Source organism: Papio anubis, chromosome 16 (genome assembly GCF_008728515.1).
Source record: "Papio anubis isolate 15944 chromosome 16, Panubis1.0, whole genome shotgun sequence".
NCBI classification, from domain to species: Eukaryota; Metazoa; Chordata; class Mammalia; order Primates; family Cercopithecidae; genus Papio; species Papio anubis.
The window spans coordinates 68,380,425-68,402,867 of NC_044991.1; the positions used below are offsets into that span (position 1 = coordinate 68,380,425).

At 54.5% G+C, this 22,443-nt stretch overlaps 1 protein-coding gene across 2 annotated transcripts in view; it reads left to right on the forward strand.

The window, feature by feature from the left end:
• PLCG1 (phospholipase C gamma 1) overlaps window positions 1-20,141 on the forward strand; it is a 38,932-nt gene extending 18,791 nt beyond the window's left edge. The window contains exons 3-33 of one of the 2 annotated variants that reach the window (XM_031656777.1): window positions 4,115-4,267; window positions 4,379-4,472; window positions 4,616-4,663; window positions 6,938-7,022; window positions 7,128-7,211; window positions 7,445-7,479; window positions 7,690-7,762; window positions 7,866-7,967; window positions 8,203-8,321; window positions 8,404-8,489; window positions 8,564-8,684; window positions 9,404-9,572; window positions 9,717-9,839; window positions 9,922-10,023; window positions 10,110-10,297; window positions 10,627-10,827; window positions 10,904-11,023; window positions 11,107-11,287; window positions 12,320-12,397; window positions 13,241-13,344; window positions 13,553-13,649; window positions 13,927-13,996; window positions 14,575-14,732; window positions 16,644-16,740; window positions 16,872-17,096; window positions 17,180-17,328; window positions 17,851-17,965; window positions 18,070-18,231; window positions 18,338-18,426; window positions 18,524-18,711; window positions 18,880-20,141. In XM_031656777.1, the coding sequence (XP_031512637.1) occupies window positions 4,115-4,267; window positions 4,379-4,472; window positions 4,616-4,663; window positions 6,938-7,022; window positions 7,128-7,211; window positions 7,445-7,479; window positions 7,690-7,762; window positions 7,866-7,967; window positions 8,203-8,321; window positions 8,404-8,489; window positions 8,564-8,684; window positions 9,404-9,572; window positions 9,717-9,839; window positions 9,922-10,023; window positions 10,110-10,297; window positions 10,627-10,827; window positions 10,904-11,023; window positions 11,107-11,287; window positions 12,320-12,397; window positions 13,241-13,344; window positions 13,553-13,649; window positions 13,927-13,996; window positions 14,575-14,732; window positions 16,644-16,740; window positions 16,872-17,096; window positions 17,180-17,328; window positions 17,851-17,965; window positions 18,070-18,231; window positions 18,338-18,426; window positions 18,524-18,711; window positions 18,880-18,922 (3,659 nt within the window). In that variant the 3' untranslated portion in view covers window positions 18,923-20,141. The remainder of the gene's footprint in view (window positions 1-4,114; window positions 4,268-4,378; window positions 4,473-4,615; window positions 4,664-6,937; window positions 7,023-7,127; window positions 7,212-7,444; window positions 7,480-7,689; window positions 7,763-7,865; window positions 7,968-8,202; window positions 8,322-8,403; window positions 8,490-8,563; window positions 8,685-9,403; window positions 9,573-9,716; window positions 9,840-9,921; window positions 10,024-10,109; window positions 10,298-10,626; window positions 10,828-10,903; window positions 11,024-11,106; window positions 11,288-12,319; window positions 12,398-13,240; window positions 13,345-13,552; window positions 13,650-13,926; window positions 13,997-14,574; window positions 14,733-16,643; window positions 16,741-16,871; window positions 17,097-17,179; window positions 17,329-17,850; window positions 17,966-18,069; window positions 18,232-18,337; window positions 18,427-18,523; window positions 18,712-18,879) is intronic. The other variant, XM_021921042.2, reaches the window with a different exon arrangement.
• The last annotated feature ends 2,302 nt before the right edge of the window (window positions 20,142-22,443 follow it).

A 22,443-nucleotide genomic window follows, 5' to 3' on the forward strand; every position in this document is an offset into this window, starting at 1 on the left:
CTTCCCTATTACCAGCACTTCCCAGCATGGCCCTCACAGCAACCATGTGAGGTAAGAGGAATTTCCAGTTTCCTGATGGGGAAACTGAGGCCGAAAGAGTGAGGGACTGCCAGGGCCTCATAGCTAGAGTTTAAGAGCTATGTGGTTCTCCTCACTAAGCGGGAAGGGGATGGTCAGGGAAGGCTTCTTGAAAGAGCAGGAGAAGGCAGATTTTTACTAGGGCAGGGAGCAGAGCAAGGCCCCCAGGATTCTGCCTGGGGCACTGGGAAGCCTGGCTTATGAGAAGGTTCTCAGTCCTCTGAGCTGACATGTGATATACAGGCCAGGCACAGGTGTGTGTGGTCCCTCACTACTTCAGAGCCCCTCAAGAAAGACAGTCTGTTTCTTCATGAGAGTTTGTGGGCAGTTAAATATAAGAGACTAAATCCCCCTCACTGCCCCGAGCAGCTTGTCTTGTCACTGTCTACCATAGCTGCTTTTGAAATGGTAATGCCCAGGCCATTCCTGAAGCCCAGGCAGCATTCACTGTGGGCTTGGGGACATGGTGCCATTCCTGAAGCCTGGGCAGCTGTCGCTGTGGGCCTGGGGACCTGGTGCTGGGCAAAGTGAATATGCTGCAGCCCTGATGGGCTGTGCTGGCTGGGCTGTGCCCTCTTGGGTCAAGGTGAGCCTGGGCATCAGGCCTTTGTCGTCATGCTACATATCAAGCCTCTGGGCTGCTACTTGGGGGATCCTGCCCTTGTTCTCAAAGAGTTCCTCCTCCTCACTTCCCCATCTTCTTCACAGTGAGGGCCTCTTATTACCCCTGGCTTTTCTTTTCCCCCAGAGTTCCCCTGAATGTTGTTCTCTCATGGTTCTGAGTGGGGAGGAGTGCTAGGTCATGGATTTCTGGATATAAGGTGTGACTTTCCTACTCCCCTAAGTAGTTCTCCCCTTCTCAAGCTCCCAAGTTCTGGGACGATCTCGTTTCCTGCCCTCCTGACTAATGGCAGGGAGGTCTAACCCAGACTGTGCCAGACTGGATCAGTCTCTCTCACCTGCAACCAGGGCAGAGGCCATTCCTCTCTGGGGAGTCTCGTGAATTCCTGGGGACCAGCCCTGGCTCTCTCAGGAAAGAAGATGCTGCCATATTTGTTCTGGGAGGCAGGAGGATGAGGGGTGAGGTTGGGAGGTAGCACAGGATGTGGCTTTCAAGAACCTAGTAGAGCATCTCACTGTGCTGCCAGGACCAGGCTGGTGCCTCCTTATGGAAGACAGTACAAGGGACCAGGTGTGGCCAACAGGAACTTGGGAGCGTTGGATGCCTGACCTGGAGCTGCACTGTGCCCACCTGGTCCCTATCTCAGGCACCTGTTCTGCCTTCAACTGATCTCAATGGAAATATGCGCAGGAGTACAGGCCTGTTGAGAGTGTGTGTGTGTGTGTGTGTGTGTGTGTGTGTGTGTACAGTCACACTCACCTTTGCAAGAAGGTGTGGGAGGGGGATGACAGCAGCTCCACACCGGAAGAGCAGACTGGTTTCTGTTTCAAAAGGCAGAGTTTGTGGTGGTTCTGCAGTTTCTGATCTAGCCATTTCCCCTGATGGAAGCTCCTCCTTCTGTCCTTGGAAGCCCTGTGTTCTCGGTTAGGTCTTTTATGGCCCAGTTCTCCCTCCCTCTGTTTCTACCTGAGTATAACTATTCATTTTTTTTTTACCATCCCTATTTGATTTTCCCTCCCTCTGCCTGTGTACCTGCTTTTTTCATTTCTTCTTTCAGTCATTAAGCAAGCCCTGGAGGGGTCCTGCCTGGCCTTAGGTGTATGAGCAATGTATGTACATGTTTGTATACAAGAGGCATCAAGTGTATGAGTACCACAGGAAGGAACTTCTCAGTTGGGCCCTTGGTGAAAGAGAAGGGAACCTGGGAGGTGGATATTTCCAGACTAGGAATCAAGATGAAATAGGGATAGGAAGCAACAGCTATTCTTGCCCTAGGTATGGCTTAGTGGGGATGGAGCAGAAAGGGTGAGAGGGCAAAAGCTGGGGAGGTAAATTCCTGAGCCCTGTCACAAAGAGCCCTCAAGGCCATAGAAGGTGTTTGTTTTCCTTAGACTGGCAATGGGCAGCCTCGGGAGGGGCTTAAATGAGGTCTAAGGGGGTCAGAATAATGTTTTATGAAGAGCCAGAAGACTGGGGAAGGATGGCTGATTGGTGAGAACCGGCGGCAGGGAAAACAGCAGGAAAGGCAGGATTCTCAGCTGGAGGACAGGCTGGAGGGGTTTGCTGAGGGGTTAGGTGGTTCCAGGTAGAACCAGGAGTGTGTCAGGGATCTAGGGTTAGGGCCAGAAGCAATGCCCACTGTTCCCGGTGGGATAGATGTGGAGTTCTGTGGCAGTTGCTAGAGGGACAGGACAAGAAGAGAGCATCTGGGGGAGTTGGGCTGTTAGGACATTCCAGCTAGGTTGGTGTGCAGTTTGGGCTGGAAGGGCTCCTGGGGTGGGGGCTGGCCAGGCAAATGCTGGCACTGCATCTGGCTCCAAAGTTACCAGGCCAGTCTGGGTTTAGAGCATTTCAAGAGGCTTCAGAGCTTAGGGAATACTCAAAGTCATCGCTGTTGGCTAAGCCAAGCTTTTTTCCTTTGACCTAATCTACCTTAAATTGGTGACTTCTGGGCTGGAATGTCTGCCCTCCGGCCAGCGGGCAGCCCCTCCCTGTGCTGGAGAGTGTGTCAGAGCCTGTGCACCTTTGCTGAGGGAGCAGAGGAGTCCATTGAATGGGCTCCCTCCATGCCCCACATACAGTGCTGAGTGTTTCTAGCTGTTATAACTTTTGATCTTACCAACATCTTTCTGATGCTATTGTATGCTACTCTCTTATGTTACTCACTTCACAAGTGTAGCAGTGAGGTCAGAGCGGCTGTCACTTTATTGAGATCACATAGATGTGAGGTGGAGCTAGGATTTTAGTTCAGCCAGTCTCACCCAGAGCTTGTGCATGTTTTTTCTACCACCCTGCCTTCTAGAGAAGCTCAGTCAAACCCTTTGCTTTACAGATGGTAAAACTGAGACTGTGAGAAGTTAAATGAGTGAACTCGTCATTGTCTCAAGTTTCAGTGGCTGAGGCAGGTCATCTGCTATTCAAGCCCCTGTACCTCTCTGACTATGCCCTGTGAAGGCCAAGGGAGCATGCAAGGGCCTTGGATAGCTATGATAAGGAAATGGTCCCAGGCAAAACGGTGGTCTGGGTCCAGGATGACTGTTGCTCTTGGACAGCCGATGCCTTGGTCATGGGATGGAGTGGGGATTAGGCCCTTTGCTGAGACTCGTGTGGGGATGTCTTAAGCAATTAGGCATTTCAGGGATGCACCAGTCCTCTGGGCCTGAGCCTACTTCCCAGGGATCCTGAGGCCCATCTTGACCTACCCAGCCCTGCCTCTGGGACTTTATGATTTGATTGGTGTGTACCTCGTCTCAGGAAGTGGTCCTCATGAACAGCCTTGGGTCCCTATTTCTCCTTCTGCAGTCCAGCTGTTTCGCAGGTCAAAATGTCTCAGTGAGGGAACAAAGATAGGAAAGGGACACCCCACAGAACCGCCTTTCCCCCATATGGCCCTCTCTGACGTCTCAGCCCTTACTTAGCAAAGGCCTATCCCTAGACTCAACCCAGCCCTCTTATTACCCAGAGTGACTGAGTGGTCTTGGCTCTGCCTCTGGGGTTCTTCCCTGAAAGACAGTGTAAGAATGAGGAAACCGGCCAGGCGCGGTGGCTCAAGCCTGTAATCCCAGCACTTTGGGAGGCTGAGACGGGCAGATCACGAGGTCAGGAGATCGACACCATCCTGGCTAACACGGTGAAACCCCGTCTCTACTAAAAAGTACAAAAAACTAGCTGGGCGAGGTGGTGGGCGTCTGCAGTCCCAGCTACTCAGGAGGCTGAGGCAGGAGAAGGGCGTAAACCCGGGAGGCGGAGCTTGCAGTGAGCTGAGATCCAGCCACTGCACTCCAGCCTGGGTGACAGAGTGAGACTCCGTCTCAGGAAAAAAAAAAAAAAGAATGAGGAAACTAGGCTGCCCTCCTTTCGGTATTGACTCTGGGAGAGCCCAGCTTGATCTTGGCCTCTTTGCTACCTTCCTAGTTGATATTCGAGAAATCAAGGAGATTCGCCCAGGGAAGACCTCACGAGACTTTGATCGCTATCAAGAGGACCCCGCTTTCCGGCCGGACCAGTCACACTGCTTTGTCATTCTCTATGGAATGGAATTCCGTCTGAAGACGCTGAGCCTGCAAGGTGGGAGTCAAGGGGGTGGAGAAGGTAGGGGATAGTTAGGGGATTGCCCGCTCATTCCTGCCCAGTGGGAGGTATGTGCCCTCGGTGCAGCTGATGATACCTTGCTCACAGCCACATCTGAGGATGAAGTGAACATGTGGATCAAGGGCTTAACTTGGCTGATGGAGGATACATTGCAGGCACCCACACCCCTGCAGATTGAGAGGTAAGAACCACTCCTGAAGGGGTTAGGGCTGGGAGCATTAGGGACCAGGGGGACAGAAACAGCAGTCCCTTTGTGTGCCCAGGCATCTCCCGGGCCTGGCCGTAGATGGAGAAGTGGCCCTCACCTCAGGCTTCTTTCTCCAGGTGGCTCCGGAAGCAGTTTTACTCAGTGGATCGGAATCGTGAGGATCGGTAAGTACCGAGCTGTGACTCTAGCCCAGCAGGGTGGGGATGGGCATCCAGAACCTTAGCCAGGCCTCTAAGTAGCTGCCTGGAGAGCCAGAGGACCCAGGGGACCTTAAGCGGGGCCAGGGTGGTGGGCAGCAGGTTCTGCCATATGTAGCTTTCTGCACAAAGTCCTCTGGTGGCCTTGGTGTGAGCTAGTGAGAGGAGCCAGCCACATGCTGTGTGCCCTGCCGCTATGGGCAGAGACTGGGTATGTAGAACTGCCTTTGGGTGTCCTGGAGGTGAGGGTGGCCAGTAGTGTGTGAAGGGTGCCCTGAGGCTTACGGCTCTGAGGCCTGGTGTGGCAGCCAGAGGGGCCAAGGAGAGAAGGGGGAGCAAAGACCAGATGGTGTGGGTGCTGCACCGTGGTGAGATCCTTTGATCTAAAAGAAATGGGAAGCCATGGAAGGGTTCTGAAGAGAGGAGTGATGTGACCTGATGGGTTACTCAGGACCCCTCTGGCTGCTGTGTGGAGAGCTCAGTTAGCTGTTTCCACACTCCAAGTGAAAAATGAGAATGCTTGGATCATGATGGTAATGGTAGGAAGTGGCTGGATTTTGGCCATGTTGTATTTTGAAGATAGAGCCAGAAAGAATGTCCTTAACAAATTGATTTTGGGGTTTGAGAGGCATTGAGGATAATAGTATGCTCTTTGGCTCGAGCAACTGGAAAACAGAGTCGCCATTGACTGAGATGAGAAGATCATGGGACGAGCCCATTTGGAGGGAAGCTCAGGGGTTCACTTTGAGGCGTGTTAAGTTTTCTGATGCCTGTTAGCTGTTCAGGGAGAGCTGTTGAGTAGGCAGGTGGTTAGACTGAGTTTAGGTACATACACAGTGGGGGCTGCAGATTTTAACTTGGGAGTATGTAGATAACACTGAAAGCCACAGGGCTGGGTGAGATCACCTAGGGGGCAAGCAGACCAAGAAAAGGGCAGGGTCCAGTGGCTGACCTCAGACCACCCCCATATTAGAGATTGGAGGGGTTGGGGACAAACAGTGCGGTAAGAGGAGAACCCCCAGAGTGCTGAGTTCTGGCAGCCCAAGGAAGAAGACAGTGGTGAAATCTGACCATTGACCCTTGGATTTAACATGGTGAGAAGAGCGGTGTCAGCCAAGTGGTGAGGGGCTCACGGGAATGAGAGGGAGCAATATGACTCTTGCAAGGAGTTTTGCGGTGGCGGGGAGCAAAGAAGAGGGCAGTACTTGGAGAGCTAAGCAGGGGCAAGACACGTGTTTTTGGTGGAAGAAGTAACAGGCTGTTCGTATGCTGATGGGAAAGAGACCACAGAGGGCAAGGTTGGTGATGCAGGCAGTTGCAACCAGAAGGCCTCTGTTTCCTCACTGGAAAACAAGGACCCTGATAGCACGTACCTCCTGGGTGACTGAGGATCAGAGGAGGTGGCACCTGTACAGAGCCAGCCCTCCCTCTGCAGCGCTTGATCCACTCAGTGTGGCGCTCAGCCCCCTTGGGGAATTTTGGTGCCTCCTCCCAGGCCCTTGGGGCTCAGAGGAGGTGACCCCACCCTCCCCTCCCCTCCTTGACACCACTTTCCAGGAGAGAAAGCCCCCCTTCCCCCTTCTCGTCTATCCTGTTGCCAGGTCCAGCAGTGTCCCCAGCCTCACATCGTGGGCAGGACACCCCTGGAGAGCAGGGGCCTTGTTCTCTGAGCTTCTTTCCTGGAGCCAGGCCCTGTCTAGCCCCAGGAGGTGCCCAGTTGCCAGTCATTGTATCTGGTGGAGCATGCACCACCTCCTCCCTCCCCTTCATGGGTTAGTGGGTTCTGAGGACCAAACTCCCAGCATCCCAATGGGCAGCAGGTAGGGACCCGCTGCCGTGCTGCCCCCAGCAGGGATGTTGTGAGTGAGCCCTGCCTTCTGTCTTGGATGGGCTGACTGCCACCTTGGCACAGGCCTGAGCAGTGCCGGTGGGAGGGGAGGCCTGGAGAGTGGTTTTTCTTCCTCCCATGCCTGACCCACTTTACTGAATCTGTTCACATCTTCCTTGCCAGAATTACAGGCTTTTTTTTTTTTTTTTTTTTGCTCAGATGAGGAACTGAGGTCCAAAGAAAGGAAGGGACTAACCTTGGTAACCCCATGGGTTCTGATCCAGTCTCGCCCTCAGGACTCCAGGTTCCCAGAATAGTGTTGTTTACCTGTCCAGCCCCAGGTGGGCTCGACCCACAGGTCAGAGGTCATGAGAAGCTGGATGAGACCACTGGGGATGTCCCTGTTTTCTCAGTATATCAGCCAAGGACCTAAAGAACATGCTGTCCCAGGTCAACTACCGGGTCCCCAACATGCGCTTCCTCCGAGAGCGGCTGACGGTAAGTGCCCCCCAGGGCTGTCTGTAGTTGGGGGCAGGGGAAGCCAAGAGCCCTGCAGCTGGGGCCCTGACTGCCTGACTGGCACTCCCGCTCTATACCATGCAGGACCTGGAGCAGCGCAGCGGGGACATCACCTACGGGCAGTTTGCTCAGCTGTACCGCAGCCTCATGTACAGCGCCCAGAAGACGGTGCATGAGCCACCTGCCCTCCCTCAACCCCTGCCCCTGCTCCTCCACCCCACCCCCCAGCTCTGCCTGCCTCAGCCCTGCTGCCCTGCTTAGGGGCTTTTGGGTGCCATTTCTCCAGTTCTTCTCCTCTTGAGGCCTACCCCCATCTGCTGCTCTAGCCTGTCTTCTTACTAGCCCCTTTCCCACATGGCCTCCCAGGGGCTCTTGCCCTGACCAGGTTCTGTTTCCTGCAGATGGACCTCCCCTTCTTGGAAGCCAGTACTCTGAGGTTTGGTTTGGAGTGGGGAGGTGGGGTTTTCCCTGGGCCCCCTTCATCTCACCACTGGGCGATTCCTGATCCAGGTGGGAGGCAGTGGGAGTAGGGAACCATGCTGGACCATTCTGGGAAGCTGTGCTGGCTGGGAGTTGGGTTCTGCCTTCCATGGGGCACCTTGTTGTCTGTTGACCATGCTAGCTAGCTTACCTTCTCTCCCTGCAGGGCTGGAGAGCGGCCGGAGCTTTGCCGAGTGTCCCTTCCTGAGTTCCAGCAGTTCCTTCTTGACTACCAGGGGGTATGGCTGGGCTGACATTGGCCCAGGCTGTCAGGTTGTTGGGGGGCTGGGCTCATCAATGACTGGAGGCTTCTCTCATTCCCTGTCCTCCCCACCCCATCAGGAGCTGTGGGCTGTTGATCGCCTCCAGGTGCAGGAGTTCATGCTCAGCTTCCTCCGAGACCCCTTGCGAGAGATCGAGGAGCCATACTTCTTCCTGGATGAGGTGAGTCCGACGTTTCACCCATTTTTTGTCAAGAGAATGGGTAGGGGTGACCAGAACCCCACCTGGGCTTCAGGAGCTAGACGCTTCTTAGGGATGCCACCTTGTTCCTACCTACTATGCATCTTGCCCACCCCCAGTTGGGACAGAGCACTCTCTCTCCTACCCCCAACCTACCATCTCGGGTTGGACCAGGCAGGGACTCACTTTCTCTTCCCTTCCACATGTTCCTGGACAGTTTGTCACCTTCCTGTTCTCCAAAGAGAATAGTGTGTGGAACTCACAGCTGGATGCAGTATGCCCGGACACCATGAACAACCCCCTTTCCCACTATTGGATCTCCTCTTCACACAACACGTGAGTGTGGCTCCTTCGGGCCCACCCAGCTTCTTCCCAGGAGGGCCTATCTGACCATACATGCCTCTCCTTGCCTATCCAGGTACCTGACCGGGGACCAGTTCTCCAGTGAGTCCTCCTTGGAAGCCTATGCTCGCTGCCTGCGGATGGGCTGTCGCTGCATTGAGTGTGCGTGGGGTCTGGGGCTGGGGGAGGGAAGATGGGAGGCCTGCCTGCTTGACCATGATGATGTTGCTCCCCAGTGGACTGCTGGGACGGCCCAGATGGGATGCCAGTTATTTACCATGGACACACCCTTACCACCAAGATCAAGTTCTCAGATGTCCTGCAAACCATCAAGGAGCATGCCTTTGTGGCCTCAGAGTGAGTCAGAGGCTGGAGGACCCAGGGGTTAACTTGGCTCCAGCTCTCTCATTCTAGAGGGACAGAGGGCAGCAAGACTCCTCGAATACCCTGTCCCCTCTCCCTCAGCCTTTCATCTTTGTCCTTCCTCTTGGCCTCTCCTCGTCACCTGCTTCCCGTTTGAGCTGTTGCTTCCCAAGTTACACTTTCTGTTTCCTACATGTTGAGCCCACTTTCTTTTTCATGGGTCCTTTAGACTGTACAACACATGCTCTTCTCATCTTCAGGAAACATGCCCTGCTTTCTTTAGGCCAGTGTCCTGCCAACTCCTTTGCCCTCACAGCCCAGGAGATTGTCTGTCTTCCCTATGTCCCATTCCTTCAATTCTGTTTACTGCTTAAACTGTGGTCACTGGTCTCCCTTAGCTCACCAGGGCTCTAACAGCTAACTTTGGAGGCTTCTCCTCTCTCCTGGCCTCTTTGGTGGCCTCATTTTTCTTGCACTGCTGAGCAGCCTCCATAATTGGGCCAGCTCGGGACTGCATCAGTGGCCACCCTTTGATTTCCACTGCTGCCACAGCTGTAGAACCCCCGCTGCCCCGCCAGTGGCTATGGCCTGGGATAGTTTTTATAGACAAGAAATCCCCAGGCCCTTGGCTCCCAACACCTCACTGTGAGGGGCTACTTAGACCCCAGAGAATTGCAGAATCTGTTTCACTGTGCTTGTCCCCCACCCCGCAGGTACCCAGTCATCCTGTCCATTGAGGACCACTGCAGCATTGCCCAGCAGAGGAACATGGCCCAGCACTTCAAGAAGGTGCTAGGGGACACACTCCTCACCAAGCCCGTGGAGATCTCCGCCGATGGGCTCCCCTCACCCAACCAGCTTAAGAGGAAGATCCTCATCAAGGTGGGGGTGGTGGGCTTATTGGGGAAGCCCCACACTTCTCAGTGCCTTGCCCAGGCCATGGCTTCAGCTGTGGGGCCTACGCCTGGGTGAGGAGGTGGGGTGATGACTGGAGTCTGCATTGCCTTGCTGTGGTTGCCCCTCCAGCACAAGAAGCTGGCTGAGGGCAGTGCCTACGAGGAGGTGCCTACATCCATGATGTACTCTGAGAACGACATCAGCAACTCCATCAAGAATGGCATCCTCTACCTGGAGGACCCTGTGAACCACGTGAGGACTGGGCCGGGCTGGGGGTGGTGGGCCAGTGGGTGTGAGGACCCTGGCTCACAAGTCCCTCTTTGGTCCATTCCAGGAATGGTATCCCCACTACTTCGTTTTGACCAGCAGCAAGATCTACTACTCTGAGGAGACCAGCAGTGACCAGGGCAACGAGGATGAGGAGGAGCCCAAGGAGGTGAGGAACCAGCTCAGGTCTGGGGCTGGGCCAGGTCAGGCCTGGGCCAGGGTCCCAGTGTCTTTGCTGTTGCCTTCCCCTGACAGGTCAGCAGCAGCACAGAGCTGCACTCCAATGAGAAGTGGTTCCATGGGAAGCTAGGGGCAGGGCGTGACGGGCGGCACATCGCTGAGCGCCTGCTCACTGAGTACTGCATCGAGACCGGGGCCCCTGACGGCTCCTTCCTCGTGCGAGAGAGTGAGACCTTCGTGGGCGACTACACGCTCTCTTTCTGGTAACACTTCCCATGCAGATGCACATGTTCAGTCAGCGTGTGTACACAGACATGACATCACCCAGAGATAATCAGTTAACATTTGAGCCTTTGATCCAGGACAATAATTATGCTTTACATGGAACATAAATTTCTCTCTCTCTCTCTCACCCCCGCCATACCCCTCCCTTTCCGGTTCATTTGAAGCCTTTCAGTGCAGCTGCCCACACCTGAGCTCCTCAGGAGATTGGCCTCCCTCCTTGAGGCTCAGTGCCTCATTTGAGGTGGAACTTGGTCTTTGGGGCCCTGGCCTATTTCTCCCAGCCTCCCTCACGTTGTGTCTTCCACAGGCGGAACGGGAAAGTCCAGCACTGCCGTATCCACTCACGGCAAGATGCTGGGACCCCCAAGTTCTTCTTGACAGACAACCTCGTCTTTGACTCCCTCTATGACCTCATCACACACTACCAGCAGGTGCCCCTGCGCTGCAATGAGTTTGAGATGCGACTTTCAGAGCCTGTCCCACAGACCAATGCCCATGAGAGCAAAGAGTGAGGGAGGGACCTGGGGGTGGGCAGGGCAGGGCAATGGGTGGTGCTGGCTGGGCCTGACTCTGCCTGTCCTCAGGTGGTACCACGCGAGCCTGACCAGAGCACAGGCTGAGCACATGCTGATGCGTGTCCCTCGTGATGGGGCCTTCCTGGTGCGGAAGCGGAATGAGCCCAACTCATATGCCATCTCTTTCCGGTGAGGGGTATGGCCCTGGGTTGTGGGGCCTTGCTTGGGTCTGAGCTGCCCTGACCCTGTGTGACTGTTTTGTCCTTGTGAAGGGCTGAAGGCAAGATCAAGCATTGCCGTGTCCAGCAAGAGGGCCAGACTGTGATGCTAGGGAACTCGGAGTTCGACAGCCTTGTTGACCTCATCAGCTACTATGAGAAGCACCCGCTATACCGCAAGATGAAGCTGCGCTATCCAATCAATGAGGAGGCGCTGGAGAAGATTGGCACAGCTGTGAGGGGCTGTGGTAGACGGGGCATGGCAGGGGAGGCAGGAGAGACCCAGAATCTTAGCAGTCACTGGATAATCTGGATATGTGTAACAGCAAGGCCTGGGGTGTTGTAGGAGTTCATAGGAAGGCCCCTGAGTCCAGCTGGGAGCCAGTGTGGGTACCAGGAGGGTGTCTGGAGGAGGGGACACCTGAGCAGTGTCCACAAGGATGGGGACAGGCACATAAGCAGCGGGTTCCCCATGAGTCAGGGTGAGGAGTGAGGAGGTTCTGGGGCTCACGCTGGGAGAGGTGCACACTGTGGAAGCTCATCAACCTGGGCTTGGCCTGGACTCTGTCCTAGGGCAGGTAGGAAGAGGCTACCCAAGAGTAGCTGTGGAGCCTCCTGGTGGATGGTATGGAGGGCAGAGCCACAGGAGGTGAGACCACTGAGGGAAAAAGTCGGGACTCATGGCAGCACAGCTGGTGATAAGGGCCCTGGACAGAAGAAAGGGGTCTAGGACCAGGAGATCAGTTGAGAGACTTCTGTCCTCAGTAGACAGGGCTGGCTGGGGAGAGGCCTGTTGTCCACTGGCACCAGGGGCTCAGGTGATGGAGAGGAGTGGCCGGAGGAGTGTGGGGAGTGGAAAGGCTCTTCCTGACTTTGGGCTCAGCAGCGAACCGATGAGCCACTGAACTAAAGCACTGAATATGGGTAGTCTGTGAAGGGCCCACCTGCACATAGCTCAGAAATACTTGGGAGTTTGGGCATTTCGGACCTGAGAGATTTTGGAATCCTGGACTGGGCCTCACGTATAAGAATGTGAAGAAAAGAAAGGGTGAGACCCGGCCTGAGGCCTCTGAAGCCATCTCCACTGAGGTTGAAGGATCCCTGTGGACCAGGTGCTAGTGGTGGTGGCCGCCTTGGTGGCCTGATGAGGAAGGCCAGGTGGAAGTTTGCTGCACTGGGGGAAAGGGAAGCTGCTGCGGAAGCCAGTAGCTGCTTTCTACCTCTAGGCTCTGGGGCATTAACATATCCCATTGTGTCCTGTTTCCAGGAGCCTGACTACGGGGCCCTGTATGAGGGACGCAACCCTGGCTTCTATGTAGAGGCAAACCCTATGCCAACTTTCAAGGTACAGCTCAGGCCTCCGGGCACAGGAAGCTGGGGAGGGTCCCCAGCTGCTCAGCTGCTTGGGGCTTCATTTCTGTGTTCTGGGCCATCTGTGGTCTTTATGGAGAAGTGGTGGTTGTGGTTTTCCGAGGCCCAAGAGGTTGTGAGAGATGTGTGGTTGGTGAGCGACCGCAGGTCTTCCAGGGCCAACCCACTCCCTAGCCCCTACCCTTTAGGTCAGCAGTGACCCTTTAAAACTCCTGTGGGTGACCCCCATTTCCTCCCTGGGCAGCAGCGGAGTAGGAGCTGGGAGGCACACTGGCCACTCATTCCCCAGCCTCGTGGAGCTCTGTCACACAGGTTCTTTTTCGTTTTGCCTTTTTCTCTAAAAAGGCCTGGGCCCTGTTTTTCACCCCCTCCCCTCCACAGCCAGGGGATCTGGAAGGAGGTTTTTCTTTCCACTTCACAGATGAGTGGTGGGGTCCCATCCAGGCCCCATATGCTTCCAGGTCCCGGGGAGGCACTCAGGGCAACTGCAGACCCTGCCTTCTTGGCCTGCCAGCCCTGACTCCTGGGAGCGGATTCAGGGTTCTCCCTGTGGCCCAGGGTGGGGCTTAAGGTTCCATCTGGGTCCTGAGGTACTTCACTGGCAGAGGCCCTGCCTCTTTGATCATATCTGTCCTGAAGCCTCCCTGCAGGGCAGTAACAAGAACTATAACTGGGGCCTGTTGATGGCAGTGTCATCTCCCACTGGCCTGACCCCAGGCTGGGAAGCCCAGGCACACGTGTGTGTGCACATGAAGCCCCAGGTCAGCAGTGGCAGGGAGAGCCTTTCTGCTCTGACTGGTGCTTCTCACCTCTGCAGTGTGCAGTCAAAGCCCTCTTTGACTACAAGGCCCAGAGGGAGGATGAGCTGACCTTCACCAAGAGCGCCATCATCCAGAATGTGGAGAAGCAAGAGGGAGGCTGGTGAGCCAGTGGTGTGGTAGGCCCAGAGTCCAAGGGCCCCATTGGAGCTGGGGCCCCCAAGACATGCATTTGTGATGTGCTTGTCTCCTGTGTGCACCAGCAGTGCCTGCCTCAGCCTGGCTTAGGCATGGGAACCCCTACCAAAGGATACCCTCCTCATGGGAGTTTGGGGTGGTTGCTGGAGGTTAGCACCTTATGGCTCCTACAGGTGGCGAGGGGACTACGGAGGGAAGAAGCAGCTGTGGTTCCCATCAAACTACGTGGAAGAGATGGTCAACCCCGTGGCCCTGGAGCCAGAGAGGGAGGTAAGACCAGAACCACCTGAGGAACAGCATTCCCTATCCCTAGATTTTCCTTGGCATGCCCCCATCACACAGTCCCAAGCACGCACGTGCATGCACAGACACCTGTCACATGGACTGGTCACAGCCCATGTGGCCATGCTTGTAGTCTCCCATATACGTGTGCTACGTTTGACAGTCACAGGTGCACCCACAAGATGTATTTGTTCCATGCACACGAATATCCCCTCACACACGTGCAGTAGCCATGCTGACTATTGGTGGGCTTTGCTTCCCACAGCACTTGGACGAGAACAGCCCCCTAGGGGACTTGCTGCGGGGGGTCTTGGATGTGCCGGCTTGTCAGATTGGTGAGCTCCCATCCGTTTTTCTTGCCCACTGTTCCCTAGGGTGAGGTTCTTTGTATCTCTCTCCTGCTCCTAGGGAGGAAGCTGATGGCTGAACCCCAAAGGCTGCCCTCACTCCAAGCTCTCCCCATGCTCTGGACATCCCCTTGACACCCTGGGCTCCCTCTGTCACCCTCAGCTTTGACCCCTGCATGTTTACCCCATGCCAGGCACTGGGGAACCCGTCAGAATCAGCAAGGATGATGCTCCTGGTTGGCCGACATCCCCAGGCCTAATGGGTTGCACCACGGGGATGTGACAAGGCTTGGAGATGGGGTGGAGAGGGAGACATGGCTTGAGGGAAGAAGCATGAGTCAGAGCTAAGTTGGAACACTGGCTTCACCACAACCAGCAGTGACTCGTTTGAGTTGCAGCATCGTCATCTGTAAAATGGGCCTGCAGAGCAGTCCTTCCCCTCATGGGGTGTGGGAAGGAGGAAATGGGATGAGATAGAATTCATTTGAGCCAGTGCCTGCGGTGTGAAGTGGGGTAGAGGGGGTGAGATGTCTATTCCCAGCTTTTATCTGCTCTCGCCCTCCCAGCCATCCGTCCTGAGGGCAAGAACAACCGGCTCTTCGTCTTCTCCATCAGCATGGCGTCGGTGGCCCACTGGTCCCTGGATGTTGCTGCCGACTCACAGGAGGAGCTGCAGGACTGGGTGAAAAAGATCCGTGAAGTGGCCCAGACCGCAGATGCCAGGGTGAGATCCTGCTGGAGCCTGGTGGGGGGCAGTGTGTGGGCCTGTCAGGCAGCTGAGGCCTCCAGCTCCCAGCACAAGCCCCCTCAGAGCAGTGGGGCAGCCAATGGCCTATGCTAGATAGGCCACAGCCCCTGCCTTAGCTAGGGATGGAGAAGAAACAGACACATGAGATGCAATGTGGAGTGTTTAGGTCATGTTGAGTTTGAGATACTGATGGGTTGTTCAAGTGGGTCTGCTTAATGGGCAGTTGGATACACAAGACCAGAGCTAAGAGGTGAAGTCCTGGGCTGGAAGCAGGAGTAGAGTGGGGGCTGAGGCATAGAAGAGATGAGGTGGTGTTGAATAGGAAGAGAACTTGGGATGGATTGAGAAGCTGCATATGAGAAGGCATGGGCAAGGAAAGGAGCCCAGGAAAGGCAGGTCAGACAGACTGCAGGCCACTGGTGAGGGAGGGGGTCTGCTGTGTCGAGGGCTACAGAGGTAAAGACAGGCACAATAAGAACTTGTAAGTGCCCTTTGGATTCAGCAGCAGCAAATAGCCCTGGTGAGACTTTTGAGCTGCATCAGCAGCATGGCTGGGGTTGGATGGCAGTGGGCAGTGAGGAGTCTGGAATGGCAAAGGCAGAGCCTTTGTAGGGCCTGTCCTTGAGGGAGAGGACAGGTGGCTGGAGTTTGAGCAGGCTTTCATGCAGATAGCTGAAAGGAGCAAGCAGGGTGTAGGAGGAGATGGAGCCCAAGCTTAGCTGGTAGGACCAGCCTTCTGGGGAAGGGTGGCCTCTTCCACTGAGCCTGGGGGAACAGAGAAGTATTCTCAAGGGTTAGGGAATTCCTACTTGGTGGCCCTTTCACCAAGTGCATTTGGTAGATGGGTCTGTAGCTGCTTTGGAGAGGGCAACTGCAAGCCAAACAGAGAAGGGATAGGGGGCTTGCCAGGCTGTCCCCTAGAAGAAAAGGTACTGGCATACCAGGTGGTTGAAGGACTGGATCGGGGGGTCTAGGCTGAAAAAGGAAGAATCTGAATATAAGCCACTGAGGCCGGGTATGGTGTGATCCCAGCACTTTGGGAGGCCGAGGTAGGCAGATCACAAGGTCAGGAGTTTGGGACCAGCCTGACCAATATGGTGAAACCCTGTGTCTACTGAAGATACAAAAATTAGCCGGGCATGGTGGCGGGCACCTATAATCCCAGCTACTCGGCAGGCTGAGGCAGGAGAATCGCTGGAACCCAGGAGGTGTAGGTGGCAGTGAGCCGAGATCATGCCACTGAACTCCAGCCTGGGCAACAGAGCAAGACTCCGTCTCAAAGAAAAAAAAAAAAAAAAGCCACTGAAAGAAGAAAGTCCTCCGGGGGTGAGAGGATAGGATGGGGTGCTTATAAGTGGGCTTCTGTAGAGATTTGGCATGGAGATATGCCATGAAGAGTGGGTGGTTATATTGGAGTTGGGGGAGCTGAGGCAGTGAGGATCATCCTTAGGACACAGATGGAGACCAAGCCAGGGGCCTGCATCCCCAGTGCAGTCATAGGTGACACAGAAGAATCATTTTTACCCTGGGATGAGGCTGGGTAGTGAATGGTCAGAAAGTGTCACTTGGGAGTGTGGCGAATTCCAGGATCCCTGGAAGGTCACTGGGAACATGGGTGGTGATGAGGAGTCTGTATCCCCCACCCCTCTAAGAAGGTTGGAGGGCAAATGTGTCCTCTGAGACAGAAAAGAGGAAAGATGATTCCAGGATGAGGCTGAGGACAGAGCTCCCTCATTTACTGTTGGGTGTGGTGTCTGGAAGGTACAGGGGAGGGTGGGAGATGGGCCCAGAGCACCTGCAGTGTGGGCATACCCAAAGTTGGCAGGGGCTTCCTTCTCCTGGGCAGGGCTGTAGCCTGGGGCTACAGGGCCTTGTGTGTGTCACCAGCTCACTGAAGGGAAGATAATGGAACGGAGGAAGAAGATCGCCCTGGAGCTCTCTGAACTTGTTGTCTACTGCCGGCCTGTTCCCTTCGATGAAGAGAGTAAGGGCCAGGGCCCAGGCGGGGTGTGCGTGTGCCTGGAGGGCCTGGTGGGTGCAAAAGGAGTATTTAGTTATCCCTCCAACACTTCCTGGGTGGGCGGGCTCTGTAAGTGTTCTCCCTGTTTGGCCCAGAGATTGGCACAGAACGTGCTTGCTACCGGGACATGTCATCCTTCCCGGAAACCAAGGCTGAGAAATACGTGAACAAGGCCAAAGGCAAGAAGTTCCTTCAGTACAATCGACTGCAGCTCTCCCGCATCTACCCCAAGGGCCAGCGACTGGATTCCTCCAACTACGATCCTTTGCCCATGTGGATCTGTGGCAGTCAGCTGGTGGCCCTCAACTTCCAGACCCCTGGTGAGGAGGTCCCCTGTGAGGAGGGTGGGGAGGGGTACTGTGGGGCAGCTGGACTGGAATACACCATAACCTGCCTCTTCCAGACAAGCCTATGCAGATGAACCAGGCTCTCTTCATGACGGGCAGGCACTGTGGCTACGTGCTGCAGCCAAGCACCATGCGGGATGAGGCCTTCGACCCCTTTGACAAGAGCAGCCTCCGCGGGCTGGAGCCATGTGCCATCTCTGTTGAGGTGGGTGCTGCTCATCTGGGCTTCAGGGTGGGAAAGGGGCTGCTTGCCGTTGGAGTCTGTTTATGTTGAGTTCCCCAAAAGTGGGCATTTTCAGGCATCAAGGTGGTCAGGGTGGATGGGGCCTGAGCAGAGTCTTTGAAGGGGTGAAGATAGCGTGCACTCACTCTATCCATCTAGGACGTGCAGAGCCATGGGGTGACTTGTTCTGATGAGATCTTTTTTTCTCCTAAGGGGAGGTCATTTAAAAGATTTCTGTGTTAAAATAGACACGGATTTAACATGAAGTGGATTGCAAAACTCACATGGAAATTTTGCCTAAAGCTGAGACTTCAAATAAACTATGGGCAGCAGCTGCTCTGGACAACTTAGGGTCCCCAGTGTCGTGAGAGACTCCATGGGCAGTGTCCCGGGGGCCCAGCAGAGGGCGCACTGCCTCCACTTCACAAATCCTGCCTGAGCCTCCGCAGTCAGGGATTGGAGGGAGCAGGAAGGACAATCCCAGGCCCTTCTGTCTGCCTACAGGTGCTGGGTGCCCGACATTTGCCAAAGAATGGCCGAGGCATTGTGTGCCCTTTTGTGGAGATTGAGGTGGCTGGAGCTGAGTATGACAGCACCAAGCAGAAGACAGAGTTTGTGGGTCAGTCTGTCTTCCCATTCTCCTGGGGCACTGCAAGCCCCTCCCCACCAGTCATCCCATCCTCTCCCAGGATGACCTGAAGCCTTTTGTCGTTGCCTTCATAGTGGACAATGGACTCAACCCTGTATGGCCGGCCAAGCCCTTCCACTTCCAGATCAGTAACCCTGAATTTGCCTTTCTGCGCTTTGTGGTGTATGAGGAAGACATGTTTAGTGACCAGAATTTCCTGGCTCAGGCTACTTTCCCGGTAAAAGGCCTGAAGACAGGTGAGGACCATTCCTGGAGGCAGTGCTCCTGCAGTCTTGCTGGCAGGGTGGGGTGGGCTGCTTGCTGTCCCTCGTGGGCTGAGGGCCAGGCTTTTCCTCCTCCTAGGATACAGAGCAGTGCCTTTGAAGAACAACTACAGTGAGGACCTAGAGTTGGCCTCCCTGCTGATCAAGATTGACATTTTCCCTGCCAAGGTATCTGCAGCAGGGGTGGGTGGGAGGAGAGCCAGACAGCAGCCTCGTGAAGTGCAGAGGAGTCATTGACCCTCTTGTGCACCTGCCTTCGTTGAAGCAGGAGAATGGTGACCTCAGTCCCTTCAGTGGTACGTCCCTGCGGGAGCGGGGCTCAGATGCCTCAGGCCAGCTGTTTCACGGCCGAGCCCGGGAAGGCTCCTTTGAATCCCGCTACCAGCAGCCATTTGAGGACTTCCGCATATCCCAGGAGCATCTTGCAGACCATTTTGACAGTCGAGAACGAAGGTGAGGGAGATGGAGGGGTGCCAGAGCCAGGAAGGCAGTGGCTAGGTCCTACTTCTTCAGTGTTTCTTTCTCCTGGGTAGAAAAGTTGTAATATTGTCTGGCTTTGGGCTGCCCGATTGGGCTACAAGGCCCTGCCTGCCAGTAAGGACACTCTTCTCTTCTGTCCAGGGCCCCAAGAAGGACTCGGGTCAATGGAGACAACCGCCTCTAGTTGTACCCTAGCCTCGTTGGAGAGCAGCAGGTGCTGTGCGCCTTGTAGAATGCCGCGAACTGGGTTCTTTGGAAGCAGCCCCCTGTGGCGGCCTTCTGGGTTTCGCAGCCTGGAGCCTGGATTCCAGCAGTGAATGCTAGACAGAAACCAAGCCATTAATGAGATGTATTACTGTTTTGGGCCTCCATGTCCCAGCTCTGGATGAAGGCAAAAACTGTACTGTGTTTCGCATTAAGCACACACATCTGGCCCTGACTTCTGGAGATGGATCCTTTCATCTTGTGGGGCCAGGACCATGGCCGAAGCCCCTTGGAGAGAGAGGCTGCCTCAGCCAGTGGCACAGGAGACTCCAAGGAGCTACTGACATTCCTAAGAGTGGAGGAGGAGGAGGAGCCTTGCTGGGCCAGGGAAACAAAGTTTACATTGTCCTGTAGCTTTAAAACCACAGCTGGGCAGGGTGAGAGGCTAGATGCCCCTGCAGTTTGGCCCTGGAGCCAGGGTAGAGGAATGTAGGGCCTGCATGGAGAAGGGTTCTGCCCTGCCTGAGGAGGAGGACACAGCACAAGGGCACATTGCCCATGGCTGGGAACATGACCCAGCCTGAAAGATACAGGGGATCATGTTAAAAATAGCAGTATTATTTTTCTTCTCAATGGTATTGTAACTAAGTTATTTACTCCTCCTGCTCCTCACCCTTGTAGGGAAACCTTGGAGTAGAGCCTTGGAGAGGAGCGTGGCAGGTGGGCTGCCTGCTGTGTTAAGAGGGCTTAGTTTGTGATGTTAAAGCACTGTCAGGAATGGGGGACGGGGGGTGGGGGGAAGAGAAGAAATAGCAGAGCCTATTTTGGTGAGGTTGTTTTTAAGTCAAAGAAGACTCAATATGCTTTCCCTGAGGAATGAAAAAGCGATTGAAGAGTTGCCTGCCTCCTGGGTGGGTGGGGTACAGGCAGATGGGTGCTGAATGAAGCTGCCATCCTTATTGCAGCTTCTAACCGGTAAAAAAGATCCAGGGATGGAGATGGGAAGGTTAAAAAGGCAGCCCGCACCTCAGGACAGAGGCCGGGGTCCAGGCCCGTGGGCGCAAAGGTGCCTCATAGCATAGCCAGCATTCAGCACACACAAACCTACTGCCCACATTTGGGCTCAGGGTTGGCCATTTGCTAGTTCTGCTGCCCTCTTAAGATCTGACTGCCAAATAAATCATCCTCATGTCCTTTTTCCTTTGACTTGTATGCTCTTTGGGGGGCTCAGGAAAGCCTGTTGCACGGGGACATGCTCAGTAGAAACAATCGCTGGATGGTTCTGCAATAGAAGCAGGTGGGAAGTTTCTGGAACTTTCTCAGGTTAAGCAGCCCTTCCCTCCTTTGGGCTAACAGGAGTTGTTGTGGGTCCACTCTCTCCTGCCCATCCTCTGAGGGTGTGTCTGAGCAGAGTACATCCTGCCTGGGTTCTTTGTGGCCAGCCAGCTTTGGTGGTGAGCCGGAAACAACCAGAGCCCCTTTCCAGTGCCACAGAAACCTTGCCTTCCAAAAATACTGCATTCAGTTAACACTGCCAGGTGCCATTCTGGTTGTCTCCAGGACTTGGCAGCTGAAATCTCTGTGCCCAGAACACAGTTGAAAGGCCCTTCTCTTCCTGAGGTTCTGTTTTCATAGTGGGCTGTGCTGGGATGGAACAAAAATGATGCCACACAAAAAATTTTAGATAGATCCGGTTCCATGGATGACATGAACATGCCAGTATCAAACAGCGATAGTGCTCAGGTTCTTGTGTGACTTTCTTCTACAGCTTCACAGTCCCAGCTCATAGAGAGGAGGGTGGCTTTTTCCCATACACAAGAAGGTGGTGGGTGGGAATTCACCTGGCCCTCACGATCCATGTTTCCTCTCTAGATGTTTATGGCCTGGAGAGGAAGGTTTCCTATCAGAGAAGGAAGAGGACTGTGTAGGCCCTTCTGTTAGGGCCCATCTGCGTTGGTTAGGACATCCTTGGCCTGTTGGTGTTGACCCTTTTAATTTTCATCAATACATATCTCTATTTGCTAAACAAGTGTCTTTCTGGAACACAACTTGGGGAACGGACAGCTCTGCCTTTCTTAAGGCAGCTTTGTAGACCTGAGACTCACCTCTCTTGGGCTCTGTAAGACATTGCCTTTTTGCCTCTCACTGCAAATGTTTTGATTGTTCTTCCTAGTGGAAAACGTGCCAACTCTCAAGCAAATTTAAAGATCATTTTCACTTCAAGATTCCTCCAGACCTGACAAACGTTGATTGACCTAGAAGGCGGAGTGTTGGTGGGGAAGACCCTTACTTGGGGCCGAATGCTTTGGCATCAGAAGTTGTTTGCCCCGTCCCATGCTTGCTTGTAGGCCGTGTCCCTACAGTGCGACAGCTCAGGTTTATGACCTGTGGAGTCTTCAACCCTAACAGCACATTAGCACCACCTGGGGAGCGTCTGAAAAATGCTGGTACCCAGGGCCTTAGCATAGGTATTGTTCCAAACCTCCCAAGGTGATTTAAATTGAGTAAGAGGGTTGAAAAACACTGATTTTGGCAGGGCAAACTAAAAGAGCAGGCAGGGCTGAGAGAGGGAAGTCGGTGGTACCAAAAGGCAGATGGGCTCCCTTGCAGGCTCCTTGCTGTCCTGTCATCACCGGTAGAACTTTCTGGCTGACAGACCAGAGACAAGTAGACTGGGTTCAAAGTGACAGACCTTCACTTTCAACAGCCTTGGCCCAGCAGACATGTACACATACAGGGCAGAGCCTACAAGGTCAGGGGCATTCTGCCCCCTGCCACAGGAAAAAGGCTGCCCTGCGGGAAGATGGCAGGAGCAGTTTCTGACCTCAGTTGAGTATCTATGGCCATGAGCAGAAAAGGCAGGGGTCTCCCTCCTGACCAAGCACATCTTGAACATCACCTGAGAGCTGGGCCTGGACCTAGAAACTTGTTTTTCAACTTCAGCCCATCACTCACCATATGAGTTCTGTTGAGGGCGGGTAGAAAGCAAGTAGGTTTAGGTTATCCCACCAGACTAACTCAGTGAATGAAAAGGTCGTGCCTTCTTCACATTATAATTAAATGGATCAAGCACAGTCTCAGCCTGCGACTCCTGTCTTCTCTGGGTACTTCAGTACTAAATTCCCAGGGGACCTGTGCTTAGGGGTCAACCTAGGCATTCTCTTCTCTGCCTGGAGGAACCCCACAACAACCCCCTGGCTGGCCGTTCTGTGAATTCCACCCACAGTGTCCCAAGTGAGTCACTGCCTGAGTCTACCCACTATGGCATTCAGCTGATTGGCTCTGCCAATTGCAAGCCAGTTTGGTCTAGTTTCCAAGGACCTGGCTGTTGGGATTCAACACACACTGCTTCCCCATGACATAAGCTGGACTCCTATTCTGGTGTCCAGAATCACCGCCTGGCTCCACTGTAGGTGATTTCATTTCAAAGGACCCTTTTTCCTTCTGCCCCAGGCCTTCAGGGCCACCCCAACAAAATTCAATGGCTTTGGGTCTTAAAAG